Source organism: Cetorhinus maximus, unplaced genomic scaffold, assembly GCF_964194155.1.
Source record: "Cetorhinus maximus unplaced genomic scaffold, sCetMax3.hap1.1 HAP1_SCAFFOLD_3677, whole genome shotgun sequence".
NCBI classification, from domain to species: domain Eukaryota; kingdom Metazoa; phylum Chordata; class Chondrichthyes; order Lamniformes; family Cetorhinidae; genus Cetorhinus; species Cetorhinus maximus.
The window spans coordinates 133-24,376 of NW_027599583.1; the positions used below are offsets into that span (position 1 = coordinate 133).

The window sequence follows — 24,244 nt, forward strand, 5'->3', positions numbered from 1 at the left end:
CTGGATAAACGCAGGAGGGAGAGGGGAGCAGAGGGGGGGCACGGTGATAGGGGGAGGGGAGGGGATGTCGCGGTAAGTGAATTGTTTGCCTCCGTGTCTCTCTCTCCCCCCTAACCCCGTGTCCGGCTCGCTCCTCCCCCCACCGCCCACGATGGACGGGTCACGCGGATTCCCGGGGTTCTGGCAGCGAGGGCGCGCGCGGGGTAGGGGTCCCGGGGCTGACCTTGCTGTCGATGAAGGTGATGCCGTCCCTGTGCCCGGCCAGCACCCCCACGGGCTGGGGGCCGTCCTCCCGCAGCGTGCGGCGGTCCCACACTTTGCACAGGGCGTCGTCCCCGCCCGAGAAGAGGATCTGCGAGCTGGCGTCGGCAAAGGCCACGGCGTTGACGTCGTCTTCGTGGGAGTCAATCTGAGAGAGAGCGGGAGAAACAGCGGGAGAGCCAGAGAGAGAGAGAGCGGGAGGCGCAGAGAGAGAGAGAGAGCGGGAGGCGCAGAGAGAGAGAGAGAGAGCGGGAGGCGCAGAGAGAGAGAGAGAGAGCGGGAGGCGCAGAGAGAGAGAGAGAGAGAGCGGGAGGCGCAGAGAGAGAGAGAGAGAGCGGGAGGCGCAGAGAGAGAGAGAGAGAGCGGGAGGCGCAGAGAGAGAGAGAGAGCGGGAGGCGCAGAGAGAGAGAGAGAGAGCGGGAGGCGCAGAGAGAGAGAGAGAGCGGGAGGCGCAGAGAGAGAGAGAGAGCGGGAGGCGCAGAGAGAGAGAGAGAGCGGGAGGCGCAGAGAGAGAGAGCGGGAGGCGCAGAGAGAGAGAGCGGGAGGCGCAGAGAGAGAGAGAGCGAGAGGCGCAGAGAGAGAGAGCGAGCGGGAGGCGCAGAGAGAGAGAGAGCGGGAGGCGCAGAGAGAGAGAGCGAGCGGGAGGCGCAGAGAGAGAGAGAGAGCGGGAGGCGCAGAGAGAGAGAGAGAGCGGGAGGCGCAGAGAGAGAGAGAGAGCGGGAGGCGCAGAGAGAGAGAGAGCGGGAGGCGCAGAGAGAGAGAGAGCGGGAGGCGCAGAGAGAGAGAGAGCGGGAGGCGCAGAGAGAGAGAGAGCGGGAGGCGCAGAGAGAGAGAGAGCGGGAGGCGCAGAGAGAGAGAGAGCGGGAGGCGCAGAGAGAGAGAGAGCGGGAGGCGCAGAGAGAGAGAGAGCGGGAGGCGCAGAGAGAGAGAGAGCGGGAGGCGCAGAGAGAGAGAGAGCGGGAGGCGCAGAGAGAGAGAGAGCGGGAGGCGCAGAGAGAGAGAGAGCGGGAGGCGCAGAGAGAGAGCGAGCGGGAGGCGCAGAGAGAGAGCGAGCGGGAGGCGCAGAGAGAGAGAGAGCGGGAGGCGCAGAGAGAGAGAGAGCGGAGGCGCAGAGAGAGAGAGAGCGGGAGGCGCAGAGAGAGAGAGAGCGGGAGGCGCAGAGAGAGAGAGAGCGGGAGGCGCAGAGAGAGAGAGAGCGGGAGGCGCAGAGAGAGAGAGAGCGGGAGGCGCAGAGAGAGAGAGAGCGGGAGGCGCAGAGAGAGAGAGAGCGGGAGGCGCAGAGAGAGAGAGAGCGGGAGGCGCAGAGAGAGAGAGAGCGGGAGGCGCAGAGAGAGAGAGAGCGGGAGGCGCAGAGAGAGAGAGCGGGAGGCGCAGAGAGAGAGAGCGGGAGGCGCAGAGAGAGAGAGCGGGAGGCGCAGAGAGAGAGAGCGGAGGCGCAGAGAGAGAGCGGGAGGCGCAGAGAGAGAGAGAGCGGGAGGCGCAGAGAGAGAGAGAGAGCGGGAGGCGCAGAGAGAGAGAGAGCGGGAGGCGCAGAGAGAGAGAGCAGGAGGCGCAGAGAGAGCGGGAGGCGCAGAGAGAGAGAGAGCGGGAGGCGCAGAGAGAGAGAGAGCGGGAGGCGCAGAGAGAGAGAGCGGGAGGCGCAGAGAGAGAGAGCGGGAGGCGCAGAGAGAGAGAGCGGGAGGCGCAGAGAGAGAGAGCGGGAGGCGCAGAGAGAGAGAGCGGGAGGCGCAGAGAGAGAGAGAGCGGGAGGCGCAGAGAGAGAGAGAGCGGGAGGCGCAGAGAGAGAGAGCGGGAGGCGCAGAGAGAGAGAGCGGGAGGCGCAGAGAGAGAGAGCGGGAGGCGCAGAGAGAGAGAGAGCGGGAGGCGCAGAGAGAGAGAGAGCGGGAGGCGCAGAGAGAGAGAGCGGGAGGCGCAGAGAGAGAGAGAGCGGGAGGCGCAGAGAGAGAGAGAGCGGGAGGCGCAGAGAGAGAGAGAGCGGGAGGCGCAGAGAGAGAGAGAGCGGGAGGCGCAGAGAGAGAGAGAGCGGGAGGCGCAGAGAGAGAGAGAGCGGGAGGCGCAGAGAGAGAGAGCGGGAGGCGCAGAGAGAGAGACGAGCGGGAGGCGCAGAGAGAGAGCGAGCGGGAGGCGCAGAGAGAGAGAGAGCGGGAGGCGCAGAGAGAGAGAGAGCGGGAGGCGCAGAGAGAGAGAGAGCGGGAGGCGCAGAGAGAGAGAGAGCGGGAGGCGCAGAGAGAGAGAGAGCGGGAGGCGCAGAGAGAGAGAGAGCGGGAGGCGCAGAGAGAGAGAGCGGGAGGCGCAGAGAGAGAGAGAGCGGGAGGCGCAGAGAGAGAGAGAGCGGGAGGCGCAGAGAGAGAGAGCGGGAGGCGCAGAGAGAGAGAGCGGGAGGCGCAGAGAGAGAGAGCGGGAGGCGCAGAGAGAGAGAGCGGGAGGCGCAGAGAGAGAGAGAGCGGGAGGCGCAGAGAGAGAGAGCGGGAGGCGCAGAGAGAGAGAGAGAGCGGGAGGCGCAGAGAGAGAGAGAGAGCGGGAGGCGCAGAGAGAGAGAGAGCAGGAGGCGCAGAGAGAGCGGGAGGCGCAGAGAGAGAGAGAGAGCGGGAGGCGCAGAGAGAGAGAGAGCGGGAGGCGCAGAGAGAGAGAGAGCGGGAGGCGCAGAGAGAGAGAGCGGGAGGCGCAGAGAGAGAGAGAGCGGGAGGCGCAGAGAGAGAGAGCGGGAGGCGCAGAGAGAGAGAGAGCGGGAGGCGCAGAGAGAGAGAGAGCGGGAGGCGCAGAGAGAGAGAGAGCGGGAGGCGCAGAGAGAGAGAGAGCGGGAGGCGCAGAGAGAGAGAGAGCGGGAGGCGCAGAGAGAGAGAGAGCGGGAGGCGCAGAGAGAGAGAGAGCGGGAGGCGCAGAGAGAGAGAGCGGGAGGCGCAGAGAGAGAGAGAGCGGGAGGCGCAGAGAGAGAGAGAGCGGGAGGCGCAGAGAGAGAGAGCGGGAGGCGCAGAGAGAGAGAGAGCGGGAGGCGCAGAGAGAGAGAGAGAGCGGGAGGCGCAGAGAGAGAGAGAGAGCGGGAGGCGCAGAGAGAGAGAGAGAGCAGGAGGCGCAGAGAGAGAGAGAGAGCAGGAGGCGCAGAGAGAGAGAGAGAGCAGGAGGCGCAGAGAGAGAGAGAGAGCGGGAGGCGCAGAGAGAGAGAGAGCGGGAGGCGCAGAGAGAGAGAGAGCGGGAGGCACAGAGAGAGAGAGAGCGGGAGGCACAGAGAGAGAGAGAGAGAGAGCGGGAGGCACAGAGAGAGAGAGAGAGAGAGGGAGGCACAGAGAGAGAGAGGGAGAGAGAGCAGGAGGCACAGAGAGAGAGAGAGAGAGAGCGGGAGGCACAGAGAGAGAGAGAGAGAGAGACAGAGCGAGGGAGGAAGACAACGAGAGGGAGATTAACAGGACGACTCCAGAGAGATGTCGCATGAATCACTCCAGCCATTTTGACCTGCGATCCTCCGCTGACCACCCACCCCACGCCCCCTCCCCGCCCCGCCCCAACCAGCCTTCGAAGCAGACCGACCAGGCACCCATCGGAGCGCCGGGGGGCTGTGTGGGGGAAGAAGAGCAGCCTGGGGAAGGCAAGACACAAGTTCGACTGGGGCGGGACAAGAGAGAAGCTGATTGGGCCGGTCAGCCCGCCCGCTGGGTGGGGGGTATGACGCAGTCAGGGTGAGGGGCTGGCTGCAGGGGCGCAGGGCCTGAGCGAGACTGCGCCGGGGGCACAGTGGGCAGTTCCGCTCTCTTCTCAGGAGCGATCGACTCGATTTCCCACATTCCCCGTCTACCCCCCCACCCCATAACCTTCGATCCCCTCGCCTCACAAGAATCTCTCTACCTCCGCCTTAAAAATTATTCAGCGACCCCCTCCCCTACCCGACTCCACCACCTCCTGAGGCAGAGAGTTCCAAACTCGCACAACCCTGGGAGAGAGAAAAATAAATTCTCCTCGTCTCTGTCCTCAAAGGGCGACCCCCCCCCCTTTAACTTTAAACCAGTGACCCTCTGGTTTTGGACTCGCCCACAAGAGGATACATCCTTCCCCCACGTCCACCTTATCGAGAGCGTTCGGGGTCTTGTAAACTTCAATCGAATCAACTCCCCTCACTCTTCTAAACTCCAGTGGAAACAAAACCCAGTCTGTCCAACCCTTTCCTCATCGGACAACCCACTCGTTCCAGGTATCGATCCGGTAAACCTCCTCTGAACCGCCTCCAACGCATTTTACATCCTTCCTTAGATAAGGGGACCCAAACCGCGCACAGTATTCGAGGTGCGGTCTCACCCAACGCCCTGTCTAACTGAAGCATAACGTCCTTACTTTGTCTGTTCAGTCCCTCTCGCAATAAAGGATAAGCGTTCCATTAGCCTCCTCCCTCACTCGCTGTACGTTTTGGGACTCATGCGCTAGGACACCCAGATCCCTCTGCACCCGGGGGATTACGCAGCCCGTTCTCTCCCTCTCAAGTGGTGCTCTGCTTTATTTTTTTTTTTGTTCTCCCCGCCAAAGTGAACAACTTCACATTTTCCCACATGACACGTCCACCTGCGAACGCCTCATGTCCTCTTCGCAACGCACCTTCCGACCCATCTTTGGGTCATCCGACAAATTTAGCTACCGCGCCTTGGCTCCCCTCGTCTAAGTCGCCGACGTAAACTGTAAAACGTCGAGGCCCCAGCGCAGACCCCCCCCACTGTGGATGTCCACTCGTCACATCCTGCCAATGCGAACGAGACCCATTTATGCACACTCTCTGCTTTTTTTTTTTAAACCAGCCAGCCAATCTTCCATCCACGCTCACACCCCCCTCTCTCTAACACCGTGAGCTCTCGCTTTCCGCATTAAAGTTCGACGTGGCACTTTTATCGAGTGCCTTCTGGGAATCTCAAGTACAGCACGTCTACAGGTTCCCCTTTATCCACCACGCGTTGTGTTAACTCCTTAAAAAAAAAACTCCAGTAAAATTGGGTTAAACAAGATTTCCCTTTCACACAACCGGGCTGAGAGTCCCCCCCACCCCGATTACTTTCGAGGTGAAGTTCCCAGCGATTCTAACACCTTCCCGGTGAAGTTGACTGGCCTGTAGTTCCCTGTTTACTGCCTCCCTGCCTTCTCGAGTAGAGAGGGGCTATATACTTGCAACTTTCCAGGCTGATGGAACCTTCCCAGAATCTAGGGAATTTTGGGAAAATTAACACATCGACTACCGCATCAGCCACCTCTTTTAAGACCCTAGGGCCCGGAGCTCCGCAGCCCCAATGCAATTTCACCAAGCGCCCCCTCTCCCTCCCACCTCCTTAATTTACAGTTATGACTGGAATATGTTTTTTTTATATACTGTAGAGTGAAGACGGAAGCAAAATATTTGTCCATTTCACCCGCCGTTTCCTTATTATCTAATATTAACTCCCCACTGTCGCTCGCTGGAGGACCAACTCACTTTCACTTACTCTTTTCCTTTTTAAGTACCTGCAGAAACCCTCGCTTTTACGTTTCTAACTAGCTTCCTCTCGTACTCTTGATTTCTTTCTCCGGGTTAACCTCTCCAGTCATTCTCCGCCGTTCTTTACAGTCCGACCCATCTTCATGATGGGGGAGGGTGGGATAGGGTTGGGGTTATTTGCCTTAGAACGAAGAAGGCCGAGAGGTGTACAAAATGAGGAGGGGAACGGATAGAGCGGACAGGATAAAATTGTTTTCCCTTGGTGGAGAATTCTAGAACCAGGGTGACATCGATTCAAGATAAGTGGCAGAAGGTGTAGAGGGGGGGGGGGCGGGACCATGAGGAAGAACTTTTTTTTTTAAATGCAGAGGGTAGCGGGTGTCTGGAATTCGCTGCCCAAGTCGGTGGTAGAGGCAGAAACTTTAAACTCTTTTAAAAAAAAAAAGTACCTGGATCTGCACCTAAAGTGCTGTAAGCTGCAGGGCCGGGTGCAGGGAGGGCGGGATTAGAAAGGGGCACCTGGGTGTCCTCGGGCTGGCACGGACAAGATGGGCCGAAGGGCCTCCTTCTGTGCTGTAACTTTTCTATGGTTCTGTCCTGCCACTCCTCTTTGCAGGAGTTGTATACTTTTCCCTTAAGTTTGACGCCTTCCTTAACATCTCTAGTTAACCACGGATGGTGGGTCCTCCCCTTAGAATTTTTCTTTATAATAGGGATGTACTTATTCCGAATACTCTGAAATATCCCCCTTAAATGTCTGCCACTGCTTCTCTATCGATTTATTCCCCCTAGGCTAGTTTCCCAGTTCACGTCAGCCAGCTCAGCTCTCGTCCCCACGTAGATGCCTTTATTTCAGTTTAAGAAACTAGTCTTAGACCCACTCTTCTCCCTTTCAAACCGGATGCGTAATTCAATCATATCGTGGTCGCTGCTACCTAGGGGTGCCTCCACCCGGAGGTCATTAATCATGAACTTGTTAGGAAAGAGCGATAGTTTACGTTCGATTGGTATTTGTGGGTGTTGAGGGATGAGTTTTAGCGTTAAAGTTTCCATTTGATTTGTATTTCTGTATCTGTACGTTAAGATAGACCAAAAGGAGTTTTAGTTTCATTTTACTAATGAGGAGTTTTATGACTCATTAAGAGAAGGTAAGAAGAATTGGACTGTTGCCTAGCAAGTCCCTCCCACAGGCACACAAAGGAAAAGACAGCAGTTTGATTTGGAAGCTGTTGGGGTTCAGCTGGTTTGGAAGAAGGGGCAGTTAGCCGGCCCCAAGCTAAGGAAAAAACCCCCAAAAATCCAGGGGAGTGGAGCAGGGGAAAGTCCAAAGCAGAGCTTCCAGTCCAAAGGAAGGACAGCGACTTGCCCAGCAACCCCAGTCTCTCTTCGTAGCTGAAACGCTCCAGCCCTGGGCAACATCCTGGTGAACCTCCTCTGCACCCTCTCCAGTGCAATCACAACCTTCCTATAGTGTGGCGACCCAGAACTGCGCACAGTCCTCCAGCTGTGGCCTGACCAGCGTTTTATACAGCTCTGACATAACCTCCCCTGCTCTTATATTCTACGCCCCGGCTAATAAAAGCAAGTATCCCTCGGCCTTCTTAACCGCCTTATCTACCTGTGCTGCTGCCTTCAGGGGTCTGTGGACACGTACGCCTCTGACCCTCTGTACTTCACCATTCGTTGTGTGTTCCCTTGCTGTGCTAGTCCTCCCCAAAATGCATCGCCTTGCTTAGTTTGAAGCCCTCTCGACTTGCCTAGTCAGTGATTCATTGTTCCAGTGAAGCTCAACGCAAACTGGAGGAACAGCACCTCATCTTCCGACTAGGCACTTTACAGCCTTCCAGACTGAATATTGAGTTCAACAACTTCAGATCGTGAACTCTCTCCTCCATCCCCACCCCCTTTCCGATCCCCCCCATTTTCCCCAATAATTGATATAGATTTTTCTTTTCCCACCTATTTCCATTACTTTTAAATGTATTTCCAGCCATTGTTTTATCTTTCTACCTTTAGCCTATTTCGATTCCTTCCCTCCACCCCCACTAGGGCTATCTGTACCTTGCTTGTCCTGCTTTCTACCCTTAATTCGCACATTCCTTTAGATAATATCACCACCTTCAACACCTCTTTGTCCTTTTGTCTGTGACATCTTTTGGTTATCTCCACCTATCACTGGCCCTCTATCCAGCTCTACCTGTCCCACACACCCCCCCTTAAACCAGCTTATATTTCACCCCTTTTCTATTTTGACTTAGTTCTGTTGAAGGGTCGTGAGGACTCGAAACGTTAACTGTGCTCCTCTCCGCCGATGCTGCCAGACCTGCTGAGTTTTTCCAGCCATTTCTGTTTATGTTTTGGATTTCCAGCATCCGCAGTTCTTTGCTTTAACCTTTGAGGTTCTGCTTCTCACGTTTGGTGCCTAGCGCCTCACGCTGGCTAGGCAGAACCTCCATCCTTGTTCTGCCTATGCCCACGTGGTCCGGGATGACCGGATCCTTTCCCCAGTCCCGCTGCAGGTTCCTCCCCAAGCCCCGAGCAAGGTGTCCCCCACACCCCTGGCAACACAGCCTGCCTGGACTCTTGCTCTGCTGCAGAGAGTGACGTCAATCCTCCCACCATCACGAAACCGTCCCCTGATACCGCCACAATCGTGCTTGCCCGCCTCCCCCGGTTGAACGGCTTCCAGCACCACGGTCAGGCAGCTCTTCCACCTTGCAAAGGCCTCGCTATCGCCCACACGGGCGGTGAGCACCTCAAATCGGTTTGACAAGCTGCAAAAGCCCGAGGCTCCCCCGCCGCCTGTCTGCTCGGTCCCGTGACCGACCCTCCAGTCCCTCACCGCTTGACCAAAACAGGCCGTCCTGTCCCAAATGAGGCGCAACCATCTTCCGGAATGAAGCGATCAGGTATTTTCCCCCACCCCCACCCCCCCTCCCTTATGTTGCACAGAATCTAGAACGAGGTGGAGGGGGAGAGAGAGGGAGGGGAGACACAGTTTGAGAATAAGGGGTCTCCCCATCGGAGATGGAGACGAGGAGGGATTTCCTCTCTCTCGGAGGGTGGTCAGTCCTGTGGAACTCTCTCCCCTCCTGAGAGAGAGAGTGGGTGGAGGGCCGGGACGCTGAACACACTCGAGGCCGAGTTAGACAGGTTTCTGATCTACGAGGAAGTCGATGGGGGGGGGGAAAACAGGCAGGGAAAGTGGAGTTAAGGCCTCAGAGTCAGGCCGGACAGGCAGAGCAGGCCCGAGGGGGCCGAAGGGCCTACTCCTGGCCCCTAAACCGTGCGACACGTTCTGAAGAGAGGTGGGGTGCAGAGAGAGCGGCGGAGAGATCGCAGCGCTAGCGGCTGTACCTTCAGCGTTCGTTGGTTCTGCTCCCGGTCGAACACGTAGAGACATCCGTCGTTGGCTCTGGGGCAGGGAGAGAGAGAGAGAGAGAGAGAGAGAGGATAGGTCAGGCAAAGGCAATGGAGAAATGCTAACAGGCAGGACGCAGATTCACGGGTGAAACGCACACTCCCCTCTGCCACTCCGAGGGCAGCTGTGGGCGGTGGGGGGGAGGTGTGTGGAAATATTCAGGAGGTCGGCTTGCTTCAGCCATGATGGACAAGCCGCTCGGGTCACTGGAGCATGATCCAAACACCTGGGCGGGGGTTCGCGGGAGGCGGAGAGGCAGCGAGGGCAGCACTCGTGCCCCCAGACACACACACACACACCATGGGGACGGGGGCGAAAGGCCAGTCAGGAGAGGCCATCAACAACTGGCGTCGAGGAAGAGCCCAGAGAGGAGGAAGCAGTAGGCTTATATACTGAAACGCAGGGTCGTAGGGGTCTGGAGGAGGTTACAGGGATAGGGAGGGTCGGAGGGGGCTGGAGGGGGTTACAGAGATAGGGAGGGGTGTAGGGGCTGGAGGAGGTTACAGAGATAGGGAGGGGTGTAGGGGCTGGAGGAGGTTACAGAGATAGGGAGGGGTGTAGGGAGGCTGGAGTAGGTTACAGAGATAGGGAGGGGTGTAGGGGGCTGGAGGAGGTTACAGAGATAGGGAGGGGTGTAGGGGGGCTGGAGGAGGTTACAGAGATAGGGAGGGGTGTAGGGGTCTGGAGGAGGTTACAGAGATGGGGAGGGGTGTAGGGGGGCTGGAGGAGGTTACAGAGATAGGGAGGGGTGTAGGGGTCTGGAGGAGGTTACAGAGATAGGGAGGGGTGTAGGGGTCTGGAGGAGGTTACAGAGATAGGGAGGGTTGTAGGGGGCTGGAGGAGGTTACAGAGATAGGGAGGGTTGTAGGGGGATGGAGGAGGTAACAGAGATAGGGAGCGGTGTAGGGGGATGGAGGAGGTTACAGAGATAGGGAGGGTTGTAGGGGCTGGAGGAGGTTACAGAGATAGGGAGGGGTGTAGGGGCTGGAGGAGGTTACAGAGATAGGGAGGGCTGTAGGGGGCTGGAGGAGGTTACAGAGATAGGGAGGGGTGTAGGGGATGGCGGAGGTTACAGAGATAGGGAGGGCTGTAGGGCCTGGGAGGTTACAGAGATGGGGAGGGGTGTAGGGGCTGGAGGAGGTTACAGAGATAGGGAGGGGTGTAGGGGCTGGAGGAGGTTACAGAGATAGGGAGGGGTGTAGGGGGCTGGAGGACGTTACATAGATAGGGAGGGGTGTAGGGGCTGGAGGAGGTTACAGAGATAGGGCGGGTTGTAGGGGCTGGAGGAGGTTACAGAGATAGGGAGGGGTATAGGGGCTGGAGGAGTTTACAGAGATAGGGAGGGGTGTAGGGGATGGCGGAGGTTACAGAGATAGGGAGGGCTGTAGGGCCTGGGAGTTTACAGAGATAGGGAGGGCTGTAGGGGGCTGGGGGAGGTTACAGAGATAGGGAGGGTTGTAGGGGTTGGAGGAGGTTACAGAGATAGGGAGGGGTGTACGGGCTGGAAGAGGGTAACAGAGATAGGGAGGGGTGTAGGGGGCTGGAGGAGGTTACAGCGATAGGGAGGGGTGTAGGGGCTGGAGGAGGTTACAGAGATAGGGAGGGGTGTAGGGGGCTGGAGGAGGTTACAGAGATAGGGAGGGTCGGAGGGGGCTGGAGGAGGTTACAGAGATAGGGAGGGGTGTAGGGGCTGGAGGAGGTTACAGAGATAGGGAGGGGTGTAGGAGCTGGAGGAGTTTACAAGAGATAGGGAGGGGTGTAGGGTCTGGAGGAGGTTACAGAGATAGGGAGGGGTGTAGGGGTTTACAGAGATAGGGAGGGGTGTAGGGGATGTAGGAGGTTACAGAGATAGGGAGGGGTGCAGGGGGTTGGAGGAGGTTACAGAGATAGGGAGGGTTGTAGGGGCTGGAGGAGGTTACAGAGAAAGGGAGGGGTGTAGGGGGTTGGAGGAGGTTGCAGAGATAGGGAGGGGTGTAGGGGCTGGAGGAGGTTACAGAGATAGGGAGGGGTGTAGGGGGTTGGAGGAGGTTACAGAGATAGGGAGGGGTGTAGGGGGCTGGAGGAGGTTACAGCGATAGGGAGGGATGTAGGGGCTGGAGGAGGTTACAGAGATAGGGAGGGGTGTAGGGGACTGGAGGAGGTTACAGAGATAGGGAGGGGTGTAGGGGGCTGGAGGAGGTTACAGAGATAGGGAGGGTCGGAGGGGGCTGGAGGAGGTTACAGAGATAGGGAGAGGTGTAGGGGGTTGGAGGAGGTTACAGAGATAGGGAGGGGTGTAGGAGCTGGAGGAGTTTACAAGAGATAGGGAGGGGTGTAGGGTCTGGAGGAGGTTACAGAGATAGGGAGGGGTGTAGGGGTTTACAGAGATAGGGAGGGGTGTAGGGGATGTAGGAGGTTACAGAGATAGGGAGGGGTGCAGGGGGTTGGAGGAGGTTACAGAGATAGGGAGGGTTGTAGGGGCTGGAGGAGGTTACAGAGATAGGGAGGGGTGTAGGGGGTTGGAGGAGGTTACAGAGATAGGGAGGGGTGTAGGGGGTTGGAGGAGGTTACAGGGATAGGGAGGGGTGTAGAGGGTTGGAGGAGGTTACAGAGATAGGGAGGGTGTAGGGGGTTGGAGGAGGTTACAGAGATAGGGAGGGTTGTAGGGGCTGGAGGAGGTTACAGAGATAGGGAGGGGTGTAGGGGCTGGGGGAGGTTACAGAGATAGGGAGGGGTGTAGGGGGTTGGAGGAGGTTTCAGAGATAGGGAGGGTTGTAGGGGGCTGGAGGAGGTTACAGAGATAGGGAGGGTTGTAGGGGCATGGAGGAGGTTACAGAGATAGGGAGCTGTGTAGGGGGATGGAGGAGGTTACAGAGATAGGGAGGGTTGTAGGGGATGGAGGAGGTTACAGAGATAGGGAGGGGTGTAGGGGCTGGAGGAGGTTACAGAGATAGGGAGGGGTGTAGGGGGCTGGAGGAGGTTGCAGAGATAGGGAGGGTTGTAGGGGGCTGGAGGAGGTTACAGAGATAGGGAGCGGTGTAGGGGATGGCGGAGGTTACAGAGATAGGGAGGGCAGTAGGGCCTGGGAGGTTACAGAGATGGGGAGGGGTGTACGGGCTGGAGGAGGCTGCACAGATAGGGAGGGGTGTAGGGGGCTGGAGGATGTTACAGAGATAGGGAGGGGTGTAGGGGCTGGAGGAGGTTACAGAGATAGGGAGGGGTGAAGGGGCTGGAGGAGTTACAGAGATAGGGAGGAGTGTAGGGGGCTGGAGGAGGATACAGAGATATGGAGGGGTGTAGGGGCTGGAGGAGTTTACAGAGATAGGGAGCAGTGTAGGGGGCTGGAGGAGGTTACAGAGATAGGGAGGGGTGTAGGGGCTGGAGGAGGTTACAGAGATAGGGAGGGGTGTAGGGGCTGGAGGAGGTTACAGAGATAGGGAGGGCTGTAGGGGGCTGGGGGAGGTTACAGAGATAGGGAGGGTTGTAGGGGTTGGAGGAGGTTACAGAGATAGGGAGGGGTGTTGGGGCTGGTGGTGGTTACAGAGATAGGGAGGGGTGTACGGGCTGGAGGAGGGTTACAGAGATAGGGAGGGGTGTAGGGGGCTGGAGGAGGTTACAGAGATAGGGAGGGTCGGAGGGGGCTGGAGGAGGTTACAGAGATAGGGAGGGGTGTAGGGGCTGGAGGAGGTTACAGAGATAGGGAGAGGTGTAGGGGGTTGGAGGAGGTTACAGAGATAGGGAGGGTTGTAGGGGTTGGAGGAGGTTACAGAGATAGGGAGGGGTGAAGGGGGTTGTGGGAGGTTACAGGGATAGGGAGGGGTGTAGGGGGTTGGAGGAGGTTACAGAGATAGGGAGGGTGTAGGGGGTTGGAGGAGGTTACAGAGATAGGGAGGGTTGTAGGGGCTGGAGGAGGTTACAGAGATAGGGAGGGGTGTAGGGGCTGGGGGAGGTTACAGAGATAGGGAGGGGTGTAGGGGGTTGGAGGCGGTTGCAGAGATAGGGAGGGTTGTAGGGGGCTGGAGGAGGTTACAGAGATAGGGAGGGTTGGAGGGGGATGGAGGAGGTTACAGAGATAGGGAGCGGTGTAGGGGGATGGAGGAGGTTACAGAGATAGGGAGGGTTGTAGGGGATGGAGGAGGTTACAGAGATAGGGAGGGGTGTAGGGGCTGCAGGAGGTTACAGAGATAGGGAGGGGTGTAGGGGGCTGGAGGAGGTTGCAGAGATAGGGAGGGTTGTAGGGGGCTGGAGGAGGATACAGAGATAGGGACGGGTGTAGGGGGATGGAGGAGGTTACAAAGATAGGGAGGGTTGTAGGGGCTGGAGGACGTTACATAGATAGGGAGGGGTGTAGGGGGCTGGAGGAGGTTACAGAGATAGGGAGGGGTGTGGGGCTGGAGGAGGTTACAGAGATAGGGAGGGGTGTGGGGCTGGAGGAGGTTACAGAGATAGGGCGGGTTGTAGGGGCTGGAGGAGGTTACAGAGATAGGGAGGGGTGTAGGGGCTGGAGGGCTTTACAGAGATAGGGAGGAGTGTAGGGGGCTGGAGGAGGTTTCAGAGATAGGGAGGGGTGTAGGGGCTGGAGGAGTAAAAGAGATAGGGAGGAGTGTAGGGGGCTGGAGGAGGTTACAGAGATAGGGAGGGGTGTAGGGGCTGGAGGAGGTTACAGAGAAAGGGAGGGGTGTAGGGGTTGGAGGAGGTTACAGAGATAGGGAGGGCTGTAGGGGGCTGGGGGAGGTTACAAAGATAGGGAGGGTTGTAGGGGTTGGAGGAGGTTACAGAGATAGGGAGGGGTGTACAGGCTGGAGGAGGGTTACAGAGATAGGGAGGGGTGTAGGAGGCTGGAGGAGGTTACAGAGATGGGGAGGGGTGTAGGGGGCTGGAGGAGGTTACAGAGATAGGGAGGGGTGTAGGGGCTGGAGGCGGTTACAGAGATAGGGAGGGGTGTAGGGGCTGGAGGAGGTTACAGAGATAGGGAGGGGTGTAGGGGCTGGAGGCGGTCACAGAGATAGGGAGGGTTGTAGGGGCTGGAGGAGGTTACAGAGATAGGGAGGGGTGTAGGGGCTGGAGGAGGTTACAGAGATAAGGAGGGGTGTAGGGACTGGAGGAGGTTACAGAGATAAGGAGGGGTGTAGGAGCTGGAGGAGGTTACAAGAGATAGGGAGGGGTGTAGGGTCTGGAGGAGGTTACACAGATAGGGAGGGGTGTAGGGGGTTACAGAGATAGGGAGGGGTGTAGGGGGCTGGAGGAGGTTACAGAGATAGGGAGGGGTGTGGGGCTGGAGGAGGTTACAGAGATAGGGCGGGTTGTAGGGGCTGGAGGAGGTTACAGAGATAGGGAGGGGTGTAGGGGCTGGAGGAGGTTACAGAGATAGGGAGGGGTGTAGGGGGTTGGAGGAGGTTACAGAGATAGGGAGGGGTGAAGGGGGTTGGAGGAGGTTACAGGGATGGGGAGGGGTGTAGGGGGTTGGAGGAGGTTACAGAGATAGGGAGGGTGTAGGGGGTTGGAGGAGGTTACAGAGATAGGGAGGGTTGTAGGGGCTGGAGGAGGTTACAGAGATAGGGAGGGGTGTAGGGGCTGGGGGAGGTTACAGAGATAGGGAGGGGTGTAGGGGGTTGGAGGCGGTTGCAGAGATAGGGAGGGTTGTAGGGGGCTGGAGGAGGTTACAGAGATAGGGAGGGTTGGAGGGGGATGGAGGAGGTTACAGAGATAGGGAGCGGTGTAGGGGGATGGAGGAGGTTACAGAGATAGGGAGGGTTGTAGGGGATGGAGGAGGTTAAAGAGATAGGGAGGGGTGTAGGGGCTGCAGGAGGTTACAGAGATAGGGAGGGGTGTAGGGGGCTGGAGGAGGTTGCAGAGATAGGGAGGGTTGTAGGGGGATGGAGGAGGTTACAAAGATAGGGAGGGTTGTAGGGGCTGGAGGACGTTACATAGATAGGGAGGGGTGTAGGGGGCTGGAGGAGGTTACAGAGATAGGGACGGGTGTAGGGGGATGGAGGAGGTTACAAAGATAGGGAGGGTTGTAGGGGCTGGAGGACGTTACATAGATAGGGAGGGGTGTAGGGGGCTGGAGGAGGTTACAGAGATAGGGAGGGGTGTGGGGCTGGAGGAGTTTACAGAGATAGGGAGGGGTGTGGGGCTGGAGGAGGTTACAGAGATAGGGCGGGTTGTAGGGGCTGGAGGAGGTTACAGAGATAGGGAGGGGTGTAGGGGCTGGAGGGCTTTACAGAGATAGGGAGGAGTGTAGGGGGCTGGAGGAGGTTACAGAGATAGGGAGGGGTGTATGGGCTGGAGGAGGTTACAGAGATAAGGAGGGGTGTAGGAGCTGGAGGAGGTTACAAGAGATAGGGAGGGGTGTAGGGTCTGGAGGAGGTTACAGAGATAGGGAGGGGTGTAGGGGGTTACAGAGATAGGGAGGGGTGTAGGGGGCTGGAAGGGGTTACAGAGATAGGGAGGGGTGTAGGGGGCTGGAGGAGGTTACAGAGATAGGGAGTGGTGTGGGGCTGGAGGAGGTTACAGAGATAGGGCGGGTTGTAGGGGCTGGAGGAGGTTACAGAGATAGGGAGGGGTGTAGGGGCTGGAGGGCTTTACAGAGATAGGGAGGAGTGTAGGGGGCTGGAGGAGGTTACAGAGATAGGGAGGGGTGTAGGGGCTGGAGGAGTTTACAGAGATAGGGAGGAGTGTAGGGGGCTGGAGGAGGTTACAGAGATAGGGAGGGGTGTAGGGGCTGGAGGAGGTTACAGAGATAGGGAGGGGTGTAGGGGTTGGAGGAGGTTACAGAGATAGGGAGGGCTGTAGGGGGCTGGGGGAGGTTACAGAGATAGGGAGGGTTGTAGGGGTTGGAGGAGGTTACAGAGATAGGGAGGGGTGTACGGGCTGGAGGAGGGTTACAGAGATAGGGAGCGGTGTAGGGGGCTGGAGGAGGTTACAGAGATGGGGAGGGGTGTAGGGGGCTGGAGGAGGTTACAGAGATAGGGAGGGGTGTAGGGGCTGGAGGCGGTTACAGAGATAGGGAGGGGTGTAGGGGCTGGAGGAGGTTACAGAGATAGGGAGGGGTGTAGGGGCTGGAGGCGGTCACAGAGATAGGGAGGGTTGTAGGGGCTGGAGGAGGTTACAGAGATAGGGAGGGGTGTAGGGACTGGAGGAGGTTACAGAGATAAGGAGGGGTGTAGGAGCTGGAGGAGGTTACAAGAGATAGGGAGGGGTGTAGGGTCTGGAGGAGGTTACAGAGATAGGGAGGGGTGTAGGGGGTTACAGAGATAGGGAGGGGTGTAGGGGGCTGGAAGGGGTTACAGAGATAGGGAGGGGTGTAGGGGGCTGGAGGAGGTTACAGAGATAGGGAGGGGTGTAGGGGCTGGAGGAGGTTACAGAGATAGGGAGGAATGTAGGGGCTGGAGGAGGTTACAGAGATAGGGAGGGGTGTATGGGCTGGAGGAGGTTACAGAGATAGGGAGGGGCGTAGGGGCTGGAGGAGGTTACAGAGATAGGGAGGGGTGTAGGGGCTGGAGGAGGTTACAGAGATAGGGAGGGGTGTAGGGACTGGAGGAGGTTACAGGGATAAGGAGGGGTGTAGGGAGCCGGAGGAGGTTACAGAGATAGGGAGGGGTGTAGTGGCTGGAGAAGGTTACAGAGATAGGGAGGGGTGTAGGGGCAGGAGGAGGTTACAGAGATAGGGAGGGGTGTAGGGGCTGGAGGAGGTTACAGAGATAGGGAGGGGTGTAGGGGGCTGGAAGGGGTTACAGAGATAGGGAGGGGTGTAGGGGGCTGGAGGAGGTTACAGAGATAGGGAGGGGTGTAGGGGCTGGAGGCGGTTACAGAGATAGGGAGGGTTGTAGGGGCTGAAGGAGGTTACAGAGATAGGGAGGGGTGTAGGGACTGGAGGAGGTTACAGAGATAAGGAGGGGTGTAGGAGCTGGAGGAGGTTACAAGAGATAGGGAGGGGTGTAGGGTCTGGAGGAGGTTACAGAGATAGGGAGGGGTGTAGGGCGTTACAGAGATAGGGAGGGGTGTAGGGGCCTGGAAGGGGTTACAGAGATAGGGAGGGGTGTAGGGGGCTGGAGGAGGTTACAGAGATAGGGAGGGGTGTAGGGGCTGGAGGAGGTTACAGAGATAGGGAGGGGTGTAGGGGCTGGAGGGCTTTACAGAGATAGGGAGGAGTGTAGGGGGCTGGAGGAGGTTACAGAGATAGGGAGGGGTGTAGGGGCTGGAGGAGTTTACAGAGATAGGGAGGAGTGTAGGGGGCTGGAGGAGGTTACAGAGATAGGGAGGGGTGTACGGGCTGGAGGAGGGTTACAGAGATAGGGAGGGGTGTAGGGGGCTGGAGGAGGTTACAGAGATGGGGAGGGGTGTAGGGGGCTGGAGGAGGTTACAGAGATAGGGAGGGGTGTAGGGGGCTGGAGGAGGTTACAGAGATAGGGAGGGGTGTAGGGGCTGGAGGCGGTTACAGAGATAGGGAGGGGTGTAGGGGCTGGAGGAGGTTACAGAGATAGGGAGGGGTGTAGGGGCTGGAGGCGGTCACCGAGATAGGGAGGGTTGTAGGGGCTGGAGGAGGTTACAGAGATAGGGAGGGGTGTAGGGACTGGAGGAGGTTACAGAGATAAGGAGGGGTGTAGGAGCTGGAGGAGGTTACAAGAGATAGGGAGGGGTGTAGGGTCTGGAGGAGGTTACAGAGATAGGGAGGGGTGTAGGGGGTTACAGAGATAGGGAGGGGTGTAGGGGGCTGGAAGGGGTTACAGAGATAGGGAGGGGTGTAGGGGGCTGGAGGAGGTTACAGAGATAGGGAGGGGTGTAGGGGCTGGAGGAGGTTACAGAGATAGGGAGGAATGTAGGGGCTGGAGGAGGTTACAGAGATAGGGAGGGGTGTATGGGCTGGAGGAGGTTACAGAGATAGGGAGGGGCGTAGGGGCTGGAGGAGGTTACAGAGATAGGGAGGGGTGTAGGGGCTGGAGGAGGTTACAGGGATAAGGAGGGGTGTAGGGAGCCGGAGGAGGTTACAGAGATAGGGAGGGGTGTAGTGGCTGGAGAAGGTTACAGAGATAGGGAGGGGTGTAGGGGCTGGAGGAGGTTACAGAGATAGGGAGGGGTGTAGGGGGCTGGAGGAGGTTACAGAGATAGGGAGGGGTGTAGGGGGCTGGAGGAGGTTACAGAGATAGGGAGGGGTGTAGGGGGCTGGAAGGGGTTACAGAGATAGGGAGGGGTGTAGGGGGCTGGAGGAGGTTACAGAGATAGGGAGGGGTGTAGGGGCTGGAGGAGGTTACAGAGATAGGGAGGAATGTAGGGGCTGGAGGAGGTTACAGAGATAGGGAGGGGTGTATGGGCTGGAGGAGGTTACAGAGATAGGGAGGGGTGTAGGGGCTGGAGGAGGTTACAGAGATAGGGAGGGGTGTAGGGGCTGGAGGAAGTTACAGAGATAGGGAGGGGTGTTGGGGCTGGAGGGGGTTACAGAGATAGGGAGGGTTGTAGGGGCTGGAGGAGGTTACAGAGATAGGGAGAGGTGTAGGGGGTTGGAGGAGGTTACAGAGATAGGGAGAGGTGTAGGGGGTTGGAGGAGGTTACAGAGATAGGGAGAGGTGTAGGGGGTTGGAGGAGGTTACAGAGATAGGGAGAGGTGTAGGAGCTGGAGGAGGTTACAAGAGATAGGGAGGGTTGTAGGGTCTGGAGGAGGTTACAGAGATAGGGAGGGGTGTAGGGGGTTACAGAGATAGGGAGGGGTGCAGGGGGTTGGAGGAGGTTACAGAGATAGGGAGGGTTGTAGGGGCTGGAGGAGGTTACAGAGATAGGGAGGGGTGTAGGGGGTTGGAGGAGGTTACAGAGATAGGGAGGGGTGTAGGGGGTTGGAGGAGGTTACAGGGATAGGGAGGGGTGTAGGGGGTTGGAGGAGGTTACAGAGATAGGGAGGGTGTAGGGGGTTGGAGGAGGTTACAGAGATAGGGAGGGTTGTAGGGGCTGGAGGAGGTTACAGAGATAGGGAGGGGTGTAGGGGCTGGGGGAGGTTACAGAGATAGGGAGGGGTGTAGGGGGTTGGAGGCGGTTGCAGAGATAGGGAGGGTTGTAGGGGGCTGGAGGAGGTTACAGAGATAGGGAGGGTTGTAGGGGGATGGAGGAGGTTACAGAGATTGGGAGTGGTGTAGGGGGATGGAGGAGGTTACAGAGATAGGGAGGGTTGTAGGGGATGGAGGAGGTTACAGAGATAGGGAGGGGTGTAGGGGCTGGAGGAGGTTACAGAGATAGGGAGGGGCGTAGGGGGCTGGAGGAGGTTGCAGAGATAGGGAGGGTTGTAAGGGGCTGGAGGAGGTTACAGAGATAGGGACGGGTGTAGGGGGATGGAGGAGGTTATAGAGATAGGGAGGGTTGTAGGGGCTGGAGGACGTTACATAGATAGGGAGGGGTGTAGGGGGCTGGAGGAGGTTACAGAGATAGGGAGGGGTGTGGGGCTGGAGGAGGTTACAGAGATAGGGAGGGGTGTACGGGCTGGAGGAGGGTTACAGAGATAGGGAGGGGTGTAGGGGGCTGGAGGAGGTTACAGAGATGGGGAGGGGTGTAGGGGGCTGGAGGAGGTTACAGAGATAGGGAGGGGTGTAGGGGCTGGAGGCGGTTACAGAGATAGGGAGGGGTGTAGGGGCTGGAGGAGGTTACAGAGATAGGGAGGGGTGTAGGGGCTGGAGGCGGTCACAGAGATAGGGAGGGTTGTAGGGCCTGGAGGAGGTTACAGAGATAGGGAGGGGTGTAGGGACTGGAGGAGGTTACAGAGATAAGGAGGGGTGTAGGAGCTGGAGGAGGTTACAAGAGATAGGGAGGGATGTAGGGTCTGGAGGAGGTTACAGAGATAGGGAGGGGTGTAGGGGGTTACAGAGATAGGGAGGGGTGTAGGGGGCTGGAAGGGGTTACAGAGATAGGGAGGGGTGTAGGGGGCTGGAGGAGGTTACAGAGATAGGGAGGGGTGTGGGGCTGGAGGAGGTTACAGAGATAGGGCGGGTTGTAGGGGCTGGAGGAGGTTACAGAGATAGGGAGGGGTGTAGGGGCTGGAGGGCTTTACAGAGATAGGGAGGAGTGTAGGGTGCTGGAGGAGGTTACAGAGATAGGGAGGGGTGTAGGGGCTGGAGGAGTTTACAGAGATAGGGAGGAGTGTAGGGGGCTGGAGGAGGTTACAGAGATAGGGAGGGGTGTAGGGGCTGGAGGAGGTTACAGAGATAGGGAGGGGTGTAGGGGTTGGAGGAGGTTACAGAGATAGGGAGGGCTGTAGGGGGCTGGGGGAGGTTACAGAGATAGGGAGGGTTGTAGGGGTTGGAGGAGGTTACAGAGATAGGGAGGGGTGTAGGGGCTGGAGGAGGTTACAGAGATAGGGAGGGGTGTAGGGGCTGGAGGCGGTCACAGAGATAGGGAGGGTTGTAGGCGCTGGAGGAGGTTACAGAGATAGGGAGGGGTGTAGGGACTGGAGGAGGTTACAGAGATAAGGAGGGGTGTAGGAGCTGGAGGAGGTTACAAGAGATAGGGAGGGGTGTAGGGTCTGGAGGAGGTTACAGAGATAGGGAGGGGTGTAGGGGCTGGAGGTGGTTACAGAGATAGGGAGGGGTGTAGGGGTCTGGAGGAGGTTACAGAGATAGGGAGGGGTGTAGGGGCTGGAGGAGGTTACAGGGATAAGGAGGAATGTAGGGGCTGGAGGTGGTTACAGAGATAGGGAGGGGTGTAGGGTCTGGAGGAGGTTACAGAGATAGGGAGGGGTGTAGGGGCTGGAGGAGGTTACAGAGATAGGGAGGGGTGTAGGGGGCTGGAAGGGGTTACAGAGATAGGGAGGGGTGTAGGGGCTGGAGGAGGTTACAGAGATAGGGAGGAATGTAGCGGCTGGAGGAGGTTACAGAGATAGGGAGGGGTGTAGGGGGCTGGAGGAGGTTACAGAGATAGGGAGGGGTGTAGTGGCTGGAGGAGGTTACAGAGATAGGGAGGGGTGTAGGGGCTGGAGGAGGTTACAGAGATAGGGAGGAATGTAGGGGCTGGAGGAGGTTACAGAGATAGGGAGGGGTGTATGGGCTGGTGGAGGTTACAGAGATAGGGAGGGGTGTAGGGGCTGGAGGAGGTTACAGAGATAGGGAGGGGTGTAGGGACTGGAGGAGGTTACAGGGATAAGGAGGGGTGTAGGGAGCCGGAGGAGGTTACAGAGATAGGGAGGGGTGTAGTGGCTGGAGGAGGTTACAGAGATAGGGAGGGGTGTAGGGGCTGGAGGAGGTTACAGAGATAGGGAGGGGTGTAGGGGCTGGAGGAGGTTACAGAGATAGGGAGGGGTGTAGGGGCTGGAGTAGGTAATGGAGAAACGGAGGGGTGTAGGGGCTGGAGGAAGTTACAGAGATAGGGAGGGGTGTAGGGGCTGGAGGAGGTTACAGAGATAGGGAGGGGTGTTGGGGTTGGAGGGGGTTACAGAGATAGGGAGGGTTGTAGGGGCTGGAGGAGGTTACAGAGATAGGGAGGGAATTGCAAGCGGGGACGTGAATTTGGGAACGGAGGTGCTGTGGGTGCAGGAGCCAGTGAGGGAGAGGGGGAGATGGGCCAGCACAAAATTCCAACGGTCGATCCCGACGCGGTAAAACCTCCTGATCCCGCCGGCAACAGCCCGGTAAGGACGGCAGAAAGCCAACCTCAAAGGGAGCGCTGGGTGGGGGGCAGGGCCGGGGGTGGTGCAGGTTTGGCATCAAAGCCTCTCGGTCCGCCAACGCCGTCCAATCGCCACTGAGGTACTCACCCTCCCATCACCTCGCGACCATCTGAAGAGACCGTCAGTGAGAACACGCAGAACCTCCTCTCGTCGGGGCTGTAGGGAGAGAGCACACAGAGAGAGAGAGAGAGAGAGAGAGAGAGAGAGGTAGATAGCAGAGCTTCCGATCAACTGCTCGTCAACCCCCTTCAACCTCGAGGAGGTGGTGGGTGAAGCACCTTCTTGAACCGCTACAGTCCCCTGTGGTGTAGGTACACCCACAGCGCTGTTAGGGAGGGAGTTCCAGGATTTTGTCCCCTGTATGGCGTAGGTACACCCACGGTGCTGTTAGGGAGGGAGTTCCAGGATTTTGTCCCCTCTGTGGAGTAGGTACACCCACAGCGCTGTTAGGGAGGGAGTTCCAGGATTTTGTCCCCTGTGTGGTGTAGGTACACCCACAGCGCTGTTAGGGAGGGAGTTCCAGGATTTTATCCCTGTGGTGTAGGTACACCCACGGCGCTGTTAGGGAGGGAGTTCCAGGATTTGGACCCAGCAACAGTGAAGGAACGGCCGATATATTTCCAAGTAGGGGGATGTTGAGGGGCTCGGAGGGGAATTTCCAGGTGGTGGGTGTTCCCCATGTGTCTGCTGCCCCTTGTCTTCCTAGATGGTAGTGGTCGCTGCGGCTTGGAGGAGCCCCAGTCTGTGCCAGGCAAGCATTCCCCACCCGCCAACCGTACATCTAGGAGCCTAGTCGCTCCTCGTTCCGAGAAGAGAGGCACATCGCCTAAACCTTTCGCCTTGAACCCCCATCAGGACAAACGCAAGAATACCAAATTTCAAACTCTCACAACAATTCGTACCGCGGGAGAGTCAAACTGCACGGTTGACATTTCGAGTTTGACCCTGGTCTTCCCGCTGCCTCAGGTCGGCCCACAGTCGCCATGACTCTTTGGGCCGCCCAGAAGCCGCAAAGCGACAGGCGCGCAGAGGTGAAGGGGCCCCCGAGGAGAAAGACGGGGACGGGAGCGAAGCGAGTCGTAACTGGACCGAGGGCAGCAAGGGACTGGCTCTCCCAATTGTCCTTCAAATACCGCAGAAGGAAAAGTCACCTGGTAGTACAGACCTCGAATATCGTTGGAGAAAGAGAGAGAGAAATGTCGCCAAAGTTTCCCATCTTGCACTCATCAGGGCAAACTCTCACAACAATTTATACTGCAGGAATGAGGTCGAACGATATGGCTGACTGTTTCGATACCTGGGACAGAGGCATGCCAAGGGTCAAATTTGAGCGATCAACCACATTGTCGGACTCTCCTGAAGTGTAAATTGTTGTGAGAGTTTGAAATTTGACACTCTTGTCTTTGTCCTGATGAGTCCAAGGTAAAAAGTTTTGACAATGACCACGTGCTCTTTGTGGGAGCGTGGAGCGCCTAAGCTGCCACGTTTCCCTACATCACCACAACAGCAGCAGCGGCAACTTGTCCTTCAGAAGTGCCGTGCTGGGCATCGGAAGCGATTCGGGGCGCACCGAGGGTGGCGAGAGGCGCCATCAAATTGAAAAGTCCTTCCTTGGCACCATTCGGAGAGGAAGTCGCACTTACTTCAAATCCAGCGCCGTGTGCACCTCACTGTCTCCCTCGATGCCGCACACGTGAACTGTGGGGAGGGGGGTGGGGAGGAGACAAACAAACTGGTTAGAACAGCAGAGAAGTTGTGGGGGTGGCGTGGTGGCAGGGGGTGGGAATGTGGGCTTGAGTTCAAAACCATCGAACGGCTCACGTTTCTACCAAAGCAACGGCCGAAAAGGGAATAAGGCCACCACTCGGGTGCGGAGGGATCTGGGCGTCTGAGTGCATGAATCACAAAAGGCCGGTATGAAGCGTATTATCCAACTGGTGAGAGGTTGCAGAGCTCTGAGATGCAGAGGGATCTGGGCGTCCTAATGCATGAATCACAAAAGGTCAGTACGCAGGTAGTTAGGAAAGCTAATAGAAAGTTATCATTTGTGAGGGGAACTGAATATAAAAGTTAGGGAGGTTATGCTTCAGTTGTACAGGGCACTGGTGAGACCTCATCTGGAGTGTTGTGTACAGAGTTGGTCTCCTTATTTAAGGAAGGATGTCAATGCGTGGGAAGCAGTTCAGAGAAGGTTTACCAGACTAATACCGGGAACGGGCGGGTTGTCTGATGAGGGAAGGTCGGACAAGTTAGGCTTGTATCCGCTGGAGTTTAGAAGAGTGAGAGGCGACTCGATCGAAACCTTTAAGATCCTGAGGGAGGGTCTCGGACAGGGTGGGATGGGGAGAGGATGTTTCGTCTTGTGGGAGAATCTAGAACGAGGGGGAGGGGGTCACTGTTTAAAAATAAGGGGGTGGTCCATTTAGGACAGAGACGAGGAGAAATGTTTTCTCTCCAAGAGGGGGTGAGTGTTTGGGACTCTCTCCCTCACAAG

At 57.9% G+C, this 24,244-nt stretch overlaps 1 protein-coding gene across 1 annotated transcript; it reads right to left on the reverse strand.

Moving 5' to 3' along the window:
- Nucleotides 1-223: 223 nt before the first annotated feature.
- dcaf11 (ddb1 and cul4 associated factor 11) lies at nucleotides 224-23,442 on the reverse strand (the record flags this gene model as incomplete). The annotated part of the gene is made up of 4 exons (XM_078538031.1): nucleotides 23,394-23,442; nucleotides 21,838-21,906; nucleotides 9,065-9,122; nucleotides 224-409 (listed from the first exon to the last, which is right to left on the reverse strand). Coding segments are annotated over exons 2-4 (252 nt in total), but the record flags the coding sequence as incomplete, so codon positions are not given.
- Between the last annotated feature and the right edge of the window lie 802 nt (nucleotides 23,443-24,244).